This window comes from Primulina eburnea, chromosome 1, assembly GCF_022965805.1.
Source record: "Primulina eburnea isolate SZY01 chromosome 1, ASM2296580v1, whole genome shotgun sequence".
In the NCBI taxonomy this organism is placed as follows: domain Eukaryota; kingdom Viridiplantae; phylum Streptophyta; class Magnoliopsida; order Lamiales; family Gesneriaceae; genus Primulina; species Primulina eburnea.
In genome coordinates, this window is record NC_133101.1 from 23,154,876 (window position 1) to 23,166,935 (window position 12,060).

Here is a 12,060-nt window from a genome sequence, read left to right on the forward strand (position 1 = left end):
TCCTCGACCTCAGGCAGATATTTTTGAGCAGTTTCGACGGCTCAACCCGAAGGAGTTTTGGGGTACTACTGAACATTTGTAGCGGAGGGTTGGATTCGATCTTTGGAGCTACACTTCCAGTACCTGTAGATGACGGATGGCGACCAGGTCAGGTACGCCACTTATATGCTGAGAGATGACGCATCCCTTTGGTGGGATGGAGTCTCTCATTGAGTGGACTTGGCTACCCTCACTTGGGATCAGTTCAAGGAACTGTTCTATGGAAAGTATTTTCCAGCAGACTTCAGGGGCCGCCTGACAAGGGAGTTTATGAGTCTCCGCCAGGGAGACTTGTATGTGGCCGACTTTTATCATTTTGTTACCCTTATTGAGAGAGATGCCGCTCATAATCTGCGGCATTTCATTGATGGCTTGAGACCCACGTTACGCCGGGACGTTATGCTGATGAGACCGATGAGCTATGGTGAGGCCGCCGCTTGTGCTTTTCAGTTGGATCAGACCAGGAGGGACATGGACTTTGAGATACAGAGGAAGAGGCATCAGACCCAGTCCAGCTCTCAGTCGCAGAAAAAGCAGTTTACCGAGCCGCCAAGGGAGCAGGGGCAGCAGAAGTCACAAGGACAGATTAAGAGGCCTGGTCAGCAGAGACCACCACAGGTACCAGGGGCTCCGAAGTCGGTAGAGAGGCAGCCATGAAACCAGTGCAACCGGTTCCACCTCGGCAAATGTTTATGAGGAACCTATAAATGCTTCATATGCAAGAAGTGGTGGATTGCTTTAGGAAAAAGGGCCCCACAATTGGCAGAGCATATGTGATGCACGCAGAGGAGGCAGAGGCGGAGCTTGACTCTACACTGATAACCAGTAATCCTTATGTTTAAGATTTTAATTCATCGCTTGATTTCATGGGGTATATGTTTGTTACGAGAATTAATTTATGGGATTGATAACATAGAGTAAAATAGGATCCATGCTCTGCCTAGTTGGATTTAAGGAATAAATTGCATGAATTGAGAATTTTAGAGACCTAATTGTAATAAAAGATAATATGAGGACCTGTTTGCAAAAATCAAAATTTTAATGGGCTATTTTCAAATTTTCTAAATTTTTTGGATTTAAGTCTTAGTTTCAAGAATTTTATGGTTTTATGGGCTAAATTAGATAATTTTTGGGGACAAGATTGCAAATTTCGAGAAATTGTAAAGGCCAAACCGTAAATTTTCAGAAACTTTAAGGGTCAATTTTTAATTTCGAAAATTTTGAGGATTAAAATTTGAAATTTTTTAGGAACAGTTGTGTTAAATCAATAATTTCTCGAGGATTTTGGGATAAATGCTGATATAAAATTCTTAAGTTTCAACGCGATCAGATTTGATGGTATGTTTTGTCGCAGGAAGGATATATGTTTCAGGTGTACCCACACATGTATTGCTAGATTCCGGAGCTACACATTCGTTCATATCCGAGATGTTCATCCAGCGACTAGGAATCATACCACTTGCGATGGATTCAGGATTCAGAGTATCGATTCCATCCGAGGATCAGATGCTCACTTTACTAATAGTGATGAAATTGGAGCTTCGGATACAGAAATATGCGATTCAGGCAGACTTGATTGTGTTATTGTTGCCGGAGTTTTATATTATTTTGGGTATGGACTGGCTTTCCTTGAACAGAGTTGTCATAGACTTTCGACATAGATCAGTATCTGTCCGACCGCCCAGTGGTAAGCTGTTTATTTTTGAGGCAGCCACACACCAGCAGATACCGCACATCATTTCCTGCATGTGTGCGAGAAGCTCATGAAGAAAGGTTTCCAGGCATTTTTGGCCGGTATTATATTAGTGCCAGAGCCAGTCAGTCAGAGGCTAGAGGATGTTGATGTGGTCAGAGGTTTCCCCAGTGTTTTCCCTGATGATGTTGCAGGCATCCCACCAGACAGAAAGGTGTATATTTCTATCGAGCTCATGCCAGGTACAGTGCCGATTTCTAAGGCACCCTACCGTCTAACACCTGCAAAGATGAAGGAGCTGAAAGATCAGATACATGATTTGCTAGATAAGGGTTTCATTCGCCCTAGTTTTCTCCATGGGGTGCTCCGGTTTTGTTTGTCAAGAAGAAGCATGGCAGTATGTGACTCTGCATTGATTACAGAGAGCTGAACAGAGTCACAGTCAAGAACAAATATCTGTTGCCCAGAATCGAGAATTTATTTGATCAGCTTCAGGGAGCATCGGTATTCTCAAAGATACACCTCCAATCCGGATACCATCAGCTGAAGGTTAGAGAGTCTGATGTGCTTAAGACAGTGTTTAGGACGCGTTATGGACACTATGAATTTATGGTGATGCCCTTCGATTTGACGAACGCGCCAACGATCTTCATGGATCTCATGAATTGCGTGTTTCATCAATATTTGGATCAGTTTGTCATAGTTTTTATAGATGACATACTGATTTATTCGAGGAGCAGAGAGGAGCACAATCAGCAGCATAGGACCATACTGAGACTCTATAGGACAGGCGAGTGTATGACAAGTTCAGTAAATGCGAGTTCTGGCTAGACAGAGTGGTATTCTTGGGCCACATTGTATCTCGGGATGGTATAGAGGTCGACCCCAGTAAAGTTGAGGCATTCAGAGATTTGTCAGTGCCTAAGAGCGTGACAGAGATCTGTAGCTTCTTGGGATTGGCTGGTATTACAAGAAGTTTATTCAGGGCTTTTCTTCTATAGTGGTGCCTATGACCGCCTCGACGAAGAAGAATTTCAAGTTTATTTGAGGATCAGAGTGTCAGGAGAGCTTTCATAGGCTGAAGCAAGCATTGACCACAGCACCAGTTCTAGCTATGTCATCAGGGCAAGGAGAGTTTGTGGTTTATACAGATTCTTTGAAGCTCGGTTTGGGCGCAGTTTTGATGCAGCATGACAGAGTTATAGCCTATGCGTCCAGAAAGCTGAAGGTCCTTGACAAGAACTATCTAACTCATGACCTCGAGCTAGCCGCAAATGGTATTTTCCCTGAAGATCTGGATACTTTATCTGTATAGGGAGAAGTGCAGGATATTCACTGATCACAACAGTCTGAAGTACTTTTTTACACAGAAGAAACTGAATACGAGACATAGGAGGTGGCTAGAGCTAATGAAGGATTATAACTGTGACATTAGCTACCATCCGAGTAAGGCTAATGTGGTTTCAGATTCCCTGAGCAGGAAGAACGCAATGATTGCTTATATGTCGGTACGGAGACCGCAGCAGGCAGAGATTTGAACTTATATTTTATGCAAGGGGCGATGCCCCAAATCTTGCTACTCTGATGGTACAGCCGACTTTGAGAGACAGAATTCGACCAGGGTAGACTTCTGACGAGCAGTTTCAGAAAGTGGAGATTGAGGGACTAGGCTAAGGGCCAGAGACTGTATACAGTTTTAAACGGCATATTCAGATATAGAGACCGAATGTGGGTTCCTAGCAGTGATTCCCTGAGAGTAGACATCTTCAGTGAGGCCCACAACACCATGTACTGCATCCATCCAAGGATTACGAAGTTGTATAAGGATCTTCAGTCTCTTTACTGGTGGCTGGGCATGAAGCAGGATATTCTGAGATTTGTCTCTGAGTGCTTGACATGTCAGCAGGTCAAGGCAGAGCATCATAGAGCTGCAGGGAAGCTGAGACCACAACATATTCAAAAGTGGAAATGGGAGAATATTACCATTGATTTCGTGACAGGGTTTTCGAGGACGACTGAGGGATATAATACCATATGGGTGATCGTTGATCGGCTCACTAAGTCAACTCATTTTCTACCGATCAAAAAGACCTTCACCATGACTCAGTCCGTAGAGCTGTACATCAGAGAGATAGTCAGACTGCATGGGATTCAAGTGTCTATTGTGTCAGACAGGGACCCGAGGTTCACATCTATGTTCTGGAAGAGTCTGCATCACGCGTTGGGTACTAAGCTGCTATTCAGTATTGTCTTTCATCCTCATACCGACGGACATTCAGAGAGGGTGATTCTGATTCTGGAGGACCTACTCAGAGCTTGCATAATCGACTTTCAGGCCAGCTGGGAGCCGAAGTTACCTCTTGTGGAGTTCACGTACAACAACAGTTATCAGGAATCTATCGGTATGGCTCCATATGAGGCATTTTATGAGAGGAAGCGTAGGTCACCAGTGTATTGGGACGAGGTAGGAGAGAGGGCAGATATAGGGCCGGATATTGTCAGTTAGACTGCAGAGTTAGTGTTCAAGATCTGAGACATGATGAAGACCGCTCAGAGCCGGTAGAAGAGTTACACAGATCAGTGATAAGTGCAAGATTTGCACTTAATTTATACATTGAATCCAAATGAATTATGTTAGTTTTCGAATAGAATTGTGCTTTGTTTTGTTGTTTTTGTTATGTGCAGGGGATAACGATTAGTGAACGATTTAGAGCTAATAAGAAGGATTTGAAGCAAGAAAAGATGAAGAGGAGAGAGCCGCAGCGCCTACATTTAGCACCTCAGCGCCATAAAATGCGTATGCTTAGCGCCACAGCTCCACCCAAGAAGCGCCGCAGCGCCCGAGGGTGCAGGCCTTTAGCGCCTAGGCGCTGACTACTAGCGCCGCGGCGCTACCTCGGAAATTTGACGGGCGCCTAGGCGCTAAAGACACAGCGCCGCGGTGCTAGCGGCGGCGAGAAGAAAATTCATGGGCCTCGACTTAAGGCCCGGTCGTGGAAATAAAAGATCTTCAAGGGTTCAGAGCTAGGGATCGCCGTTTTGGTAGAGAAAACACCTCGGAGAGCTGGAGAAATCAAGAGACGAAGATCCGGAACGCGAAGATCGATCGCAGATACGAAGAACGACGGATCTGGACACAGAGACGACACTTCGGATTTGTCTTTTATCTTTCGTTTTTATATTTTCGTGTAACTCAATGTCTGAATCTTCAAACATGCATTGTGTTTATTTATATTTCGTCATGAACTAATCTTTCAGTCTAGAGAATGACGTAGCTTTGTGGATACGATAATTTGATTCGGTGCTTTTACATGATTGAATCCCTTATCGTTTAATTGTGTTTCTTCGTTATATTTTACTGCAATTTATTGGCCATAAATTGTGTGTGATTAGATTAATTCTACAACTCGGGAGATGGAATAGGATTATAGATCATTAGAAACACATCGTTAAATGTTTATAGCGTTCGGAAGGCGTATAAATTTAGCGAGGCTTGGGTAAGAACATTGTTTGCATCTACCTATTAAACTTAGATTTTGATTAGGAATAATAAAATCGAAGTTTGATCGGTACATTTTATTCGTCACTTGAGAAAGGAGGAATGAAACAATTAAGTGTTCTTGGCCATTAAATAATTGGAATTCGAAATTGTAATTGCATCCGAGAATTATTATCGTTGATACTCAGTGAAATCATTTCTCTAGATACTCTCTCTCAGTATATTTTCTCATTCGGTGTTTAATTTAATTGGGTAATCGTAATTGAGTTGTTAGACAATACACAAAACTCATCTTTATTTTCTAAATAAAGTTGAGACTATTTTAATTACAAGAATTGATATTTATTTTAGTATTCACTCCTCGTGGGATCGACACTCGTACTTCAAAATACATTTTACTATAACTTGACGTCGTGCGCTTGCGAGCAATCAAGAAAACACGCAACAAGTTTTTGGCGCCGTTGCCGGGGAGTGTCTAAATTTAAATTTATATCAATATTGTTACCAATTAGTCTAGATTTTAATTTAGATCTCTTTATTTTATTTTATGATATTTGATTCATTTATTTTCTTTGTTTGACAGTGTATGCGAAGATCGAAAAGCTCTGAGCCGCTTGTTTTTTATCCGGAGATCGAAAAAACTGCACGGAGACTAAGGAAAGCAAGGAGGGAAGAGATCAACGCAATGGCTGAGAACAGAGAGAATGACAGACGCGCCCAACCAGAGGCTATTCCTATCAGAGATCACTTCCGCCCAGTGCTCTCCAACCACTACTCTGGTATTGCTCGAGGGACCATCAATGCTAACAATTTTGAGCTGAAGCCTGCTTTAATCAATATGGTTCAGCAAAACCAGTTTGCTGGAACGGCCGTCTCTGATCCTCATGTTCATTTGCGGACTTTCTTGGAGATAACGGACACGGTAAAGATTGATAATGTTTCTGATGATATTATTAGACTGCGTTTGTTTCCGTTTTCTCTTAGGGATCAAGCACGAGGATGGCTACAATCGCTTCCCTTGGGAAGCATCACGACTTGGGAAGAGTTGGCGACGAAATTTCTGGCGAAATACTTTCCCCCTGCAAAGTCTGTACAGTTGAAGATAGAGATCAGCACGTTCAGGCAGACCGACTTTGAGGAGTTGTATGAGGCATGGGAGAGATACAAGGAGCTATTGAGGAAGTTCCCAAACCATGGCTTTGAAGACTGGGTGCAAATCGAGTTATTCTACAATGGTCTGACTGGGAAAACTAGAGGAACTGTAGATGCCGCAGCTGGTGGCACTATTTTTGCAAAATCTCCTGATCAAGCGTATGACTTGCTTGAGCAGATGACCATAAACAGCTACCAGTGGCCATCTGAAAGATCTGGAGTGAAAAGGTCAGCTGGGGTTTATGCTGTGGACCCGATTACAACACTCACTGCCCAAGTTTCAGCACTTACCACACAACTAGCAGCGATGAACAAAGTGAGCACAGCTGAAACTGAGAGTCCGTTGATGGTTGCTGAAGAACCATCCCTTCCAGAAGAAGCCCAGTATATCAACAACAGAAATTTTGGAGGTTATCGAGGTAACCCTCCCCCTAATACTTATCATCCAGGTTTGAGGAATCACGAGAATTTCTCCTATGCAAACAATAAGAATGTGTTGAATCCTCCATCGGGGTTCAACACATCAAATGGGGAAGGGAAGCCATCATTTGAGGATTTGGTTGGAACTTTCGTTGTTGAATCTGGCAAGAGAATGGCTAGGACCGAGTCTAGGCTCGACAACCTAGAGACACACATAGCGAATATTGGGGCCTCCTTGAAAATCCTGGAGTCACAAGTTGGGCAGATAACAAAGCAACTCGCGTCTCAGTCATCCGGTGCAGTACAAAGGACTGCAGACCCAAATCTAAGAGAGGTGAATGCTGTTTTTATACAACATGAGAAGATTGGAGTGGTAAGCAAAGAAGAGAAAAAGGTTAAACCCACTTTTGTCCAGGATGAAAAGCCAACTCCAACCAAAAGAGTCCGAAGTAAGAAAGGTATGAGTTCTGATTTTGAACAATGCATCGATATTTCTTTACTTCCCTATCCCCAAAGATTTTTACAATTAAAGGCTGAATTTCAAAAGAAAAAAGGTCTTGAAGATCTCAAGACCTTACACACTAACATTCAGTCTGCAGAGCAGGAAGAGGTGGTGGCATGCCCAAGAAATTTTCCGAAGAAGATGCAAGACCCCGGAGAATTTATCGTACCATGTGAAATAGGGGGTAAATCAGTGGAAAAAGCTATCTGTGACTCAGGAGCGAGCATAAATATAATGCCAAGTTCTCTCTACGAGAAACTTGGACTGAGCATGATGAAACCCACAGGACTGAGCTTACAGATGGCAGATAGATCGATCGGGACACCGTTGGGGATTGTGGAAGATGTTGAGCTTCGGATCGATAAATTGAGGCTTCTAGCAGATTTTGTGATACTTGACATGAGGAACAGTCAGAATGTTCGTACCATTTTAGGACGACCAGTCTTAGCTACTGCTGGGGCCATCATCGACTTGAAGCAACGTATATTGACAATGGATGTTGAAGGTCAAAGGGTTGAGATCAAAGCATCCAAAAGTTTTCACGACCCACCTTGAATAAACTGTTGACCGTCGGGCTGACGACGTTAAACCAAGCGCTTGTTGGGAGGCAACCCAACCAGTATCTCTTTATTGCTTTCATTTTATTTTATTTTATTTTTATTTTCAGTGTTATTTTTGCTTTTACGTTTTCTGATTGTATTTAATTTGGTATGTGAAGATGTGACATTGATTTATGTGTTTTGATGTAGGTACAATTTGAAATGCGGCAAGGCAAGGACTCAATTTGGACAGAATTTGCGCAAGAAAAGCGCCTAGGCGCTATATTACAAGCGCCACAGCTCTGAGTTGCCGAGAAAAAAGCGCCTAGGCGCTATGAATTAAGCGCCGCGGCGCAAGTCTTTCGAATTTATTAGCGCCTAGGCGCTCTATAGACAGCGCTACAGCGCTGAAGGGCCGTGGGTCTAGCACCGCGGCGCCAATTACTCAGTCCTGATGCTCGCTGTATGAGGTACGTGGTTCCCTGTTTTTCTTGCTTTATTACTGTACATTGGGGACAATGCGCGTACTTAAGTTTGGGGGGTTTGTCGTACTTGACTTGTACTTTGCTTTAATTGTTTTATTGCTTTGCTCTCGTGTCTTGGATTGCATGATTAGTTATAACCTGCACAGTAGCGCTTATCGTTTAAAAAAAATAATAATAATAATTTAGGTTAAGTCATGGTGATGTTATTGTGAGGCCAATGATGAAGATGAATCGTGATTCAAAAAAAAATAAATAAATAAATGTATTCATGATTACTTGGGAGTCACATTTCTTATGCACTGTCGTGTTATTGATATAATCGGTGCTTAGAGTAAATTTGCATGTCTGGGATACTGATTAAACGATGGAACTCTGAGTTTAACAATTCTTGCATGACATTGAATGACACTTTTGCAAGCACAGAAATGATCTAGGCAGTTGTTCAATATCTTTGGGCCTCTGTTCTTTGCTTTTTTTATCCTTTGTTAGCCCATTGAGCCTTGAGTAGAATGAGATGCTTGAATTTTCTTCGTACACCTTTATCATATATCTTTTTGAGTGAAAACTGCATGTGATTGGTTTATATGAGTTGATTAATGGATTGATGGAGTCTAGAACTTGCTTGAACACTTTTCGAGGCGAAATACGGATATTATGTGACATAGGAATGATTTAGGCGATCTTTGCAACCGTTGAGCTTTTGAGCCTACCTAATAAACATGAAATATCCCTAGTGTCCCATGTTGAGCCTACTGAAAATCAAGTGGTGTGTGTCAAAGACACACAACTAACCCCCACTTGTATCTTTTCTACATCCCACTACAACTACCAAATGAAGCTTATACACTTAATTTCCTACATGACTTTGAGAGAAATAAATTCATTGGTGTTGTAATGATTCAAATGCTCCTTGCCAAAAAAAAATGGAAAAAAAAATGAAATATGTATAAAGGAGTTGGAAAGAAAAAAAGAAGAAAAATGATGAAAATGATGAATCAAAAGTGGTGAAGAAAAGAAAACATTTGGGTGATAAAGGATATGAAAGGGGAGAAACAATAAGGAGTTGGTGAAATAAAATGAGTTAAAGTTTTGAAGTTCTCAAAATTTTGAAGTCCATTCCTTTATTGTAGCCATGAGCCGTAGCCTGACGTTACAAGCTTAAAAGACCTATTAACCTTGTCACATTTATCCAATATACTAGTGGAGAAAAGTTGTTCAAGTCAAGCCTATGGATCCCTGAAAAACATTATCAACGAGTATTAACTTAAATCATTTGCGTGCAAGCATCTCACTATGTGATTTCATCGTTGGGAGATTTGTGTTGAATATCTTTTGAACCAAATAATCACCTACAAAGTCCTTTGTGATCTGTGCAAGTAGAAGTGTGATTTAATGAAGTGTGAGTTGAGTTGAGTGAAGAATTCTTGAGTTTTGAAGGTGACTAGGTGTTGTGAATCGATTTGAGCATTCGATGAGGTAGATAAATATTGACATATCACACACACACGTGACTCTCGAGTAATTGCGAATCCTACAAATATAATTTAATCTGAGGCCATTCTCACTTTGTGCATAACCATGACTTTAGTCGTTGCTTTGAATTCCTGTTTGAGTCTGCATTTCTATTCTTTACTTTTATTTTGCTCGGGACTAGCAAAAGTTCAAGTTTGGGGGGTTTGATAAGTGCAAGATTTGCACTTAATTTATACATTGAATCCAAATGAATTATGTTAGTTTTCGAATAGAATTGTGCTTTGTTTTGTTGTTTTTGTTATGTGCAGGGGATAACGATTAATGGACGATTTAGAGCTAATAAGAAGGATTTGAAGCAAGAAAAGATGAAAAGGAGAGAGCCGCGGCGCCTACATTTAGCGCCTCAGCGCCATAAAATGCGTATGCTTAGCGCCGCAGCTCCACCCAAGAAGCGCCGCAGCGCCCGAGGGTCCAGGCCTTTAGCGCCTAGGCGCTGACTACTAGCGCCGCGGCGCTACCTCGGAAATTTGACGGGCGCCTAGGCGCTAAAGACACAGCGCCGCGGTGCTAGCGGCGGCGAGAAGAAAATTCATGGGCCTCGACTTAAGGCCCGGTCGTGGAAATAAAAGATCTTCAAGGGTTCAGAGCTAGGGATCGCCGTTTTGGTAGAGAAAACACCTCGGAGAGCTGGAGAAATCAAGAGACGAAGATCCGGAACGCGAAGATCGATCGCAGATACGAAGAACGACGGATCTGGACACAGAGACGACACTTCAGATTTGTCTTTTATCTTTCGTTTTTATATTTTCGTGTAACTCAATGTCTGAATCTTCAAACATGCATTGTGTTTATTTATATTTCGTCATGAACTAATCTTTCAGTCTAGAGAATGACGTAGCTTTGTGGATACGATAATTTGATTCGGTGCTTTTACATGATTGAATCCCTTATCGTTTAATTGTGTTTCTTCGTTATATTTTACTGCAATTTATTGGCCATAAATTGTGTGTGATTAGATTAATTCTACAACTCGGGAGAGGGAATAGGATTATAGATCATTAGAAACACATCGTTAAATGTTTATAGCGTTCGGAAGGCGTATAACTTTAGCGAGGCTTGGGTAAGAACATTGTTTGCATCTACCTATTAAACTTAGATTTTGATTAGGAATAATAAAATCGAAGTTTGATCGGTACATTTTATTCGTCACTTGAGAAAGGAGGAATGAAACAATTAAGTGTTCTTGGCCATTAAATAATTGGAATTCGAAATTGTAATTGCATCCGAGAATTATTATCGTTGATACTCAGTGAAATCATTTCTCTAGATACTCTCTCTCAGTATATTTTCTCATTCGGTGTTTAATTTAATTGGGTAATCGTAATTGAGTTGTTAGACAATACACAAAACTCATCTTTATTTTCTAAATAAAGTTGAGACTATTTTAATTACAAGAATTGATATTTATTTTAGTATTCACTCCTCGTGGGATCGACACTCGTACTTCAAAATACATTTTACTATAACTTGACGTCGTGCGCTTGCGAGCAATCAAGAAAACATGCAACAATCAGCGACACTGAGATCTTTAGTTTGCCATAGGTTACCATGTGTTCGTGAAGGTCGCACCGATTAAGGGTGTGATGAGATTTGGGAAAAGGGCAAGCTCAGTCCGAGATACATAGGGTTGTTTGAGATACTGTAGAGAGCTGGGACACTTGGATATAGAGTTGCATTACAGCCAAATCTGGAGGGAGTACATAATGTGTTCCACGTCTCTATGCTGCGGAAGTACATGGTGAACCATTCGCATGTGCTGAACTACGAGCCACTTCAGCTGACACCGATCATGTATTTCGAGAAGAGACCCACTCAGATATTGGATAGATAGGAGAGGAGTCTCCAGAACAAGGTGATCCACATGGTTAAAGTCAAGTGGCTGAATCATTCTGAGGAGGAGGCTACTTAGGAGACTGAAGCCGAGATGAGTAGTCGCTACCCGGAGTTATTTGGTATGTTTTAAATTTTGAGGTCGAAATTTTGTTTTAAGGGGGTGAGAGTTGTAAGGTCCAGGAAATTTAAACTATGTAACCTGAATGCATGCAATCTAGGATTTTAATTAAAATATGTGTTTAATGATTTTTATGTATGTAATGCATGATTATTGCATGGTTAGAGTTTGAAGGATCGTGTGCTGGTGCCTTTGAAGGCATTTCAAACCCAATATTCTCCAATGAGCTGCAATAGCTCGTGTTCTA

General features: G+C 41.6%; 1 protein-coding gene across 1 annotated transcript; it reads left to right on the forward strand.

Annotated features, from left to right (window-relative positions):
• The first annotated feature begins 5,916 nt into the window (after positions 1-5,916).
• On the forward strand, positions 5,917-7,860 carry LOC140805830 (uncharacterized). The gene has a single exon (XM_073162155.1). It carries the CDS (start codon positions 5,917-5,919, stop codon positions 7,858-7,860), a length of 1,944 nt encoding a protein of 647 aa, XP_073018256.1.
• The last annotated feature ends 4,200 nt before the right edge of the window (positions 7,861-12,060 follow it).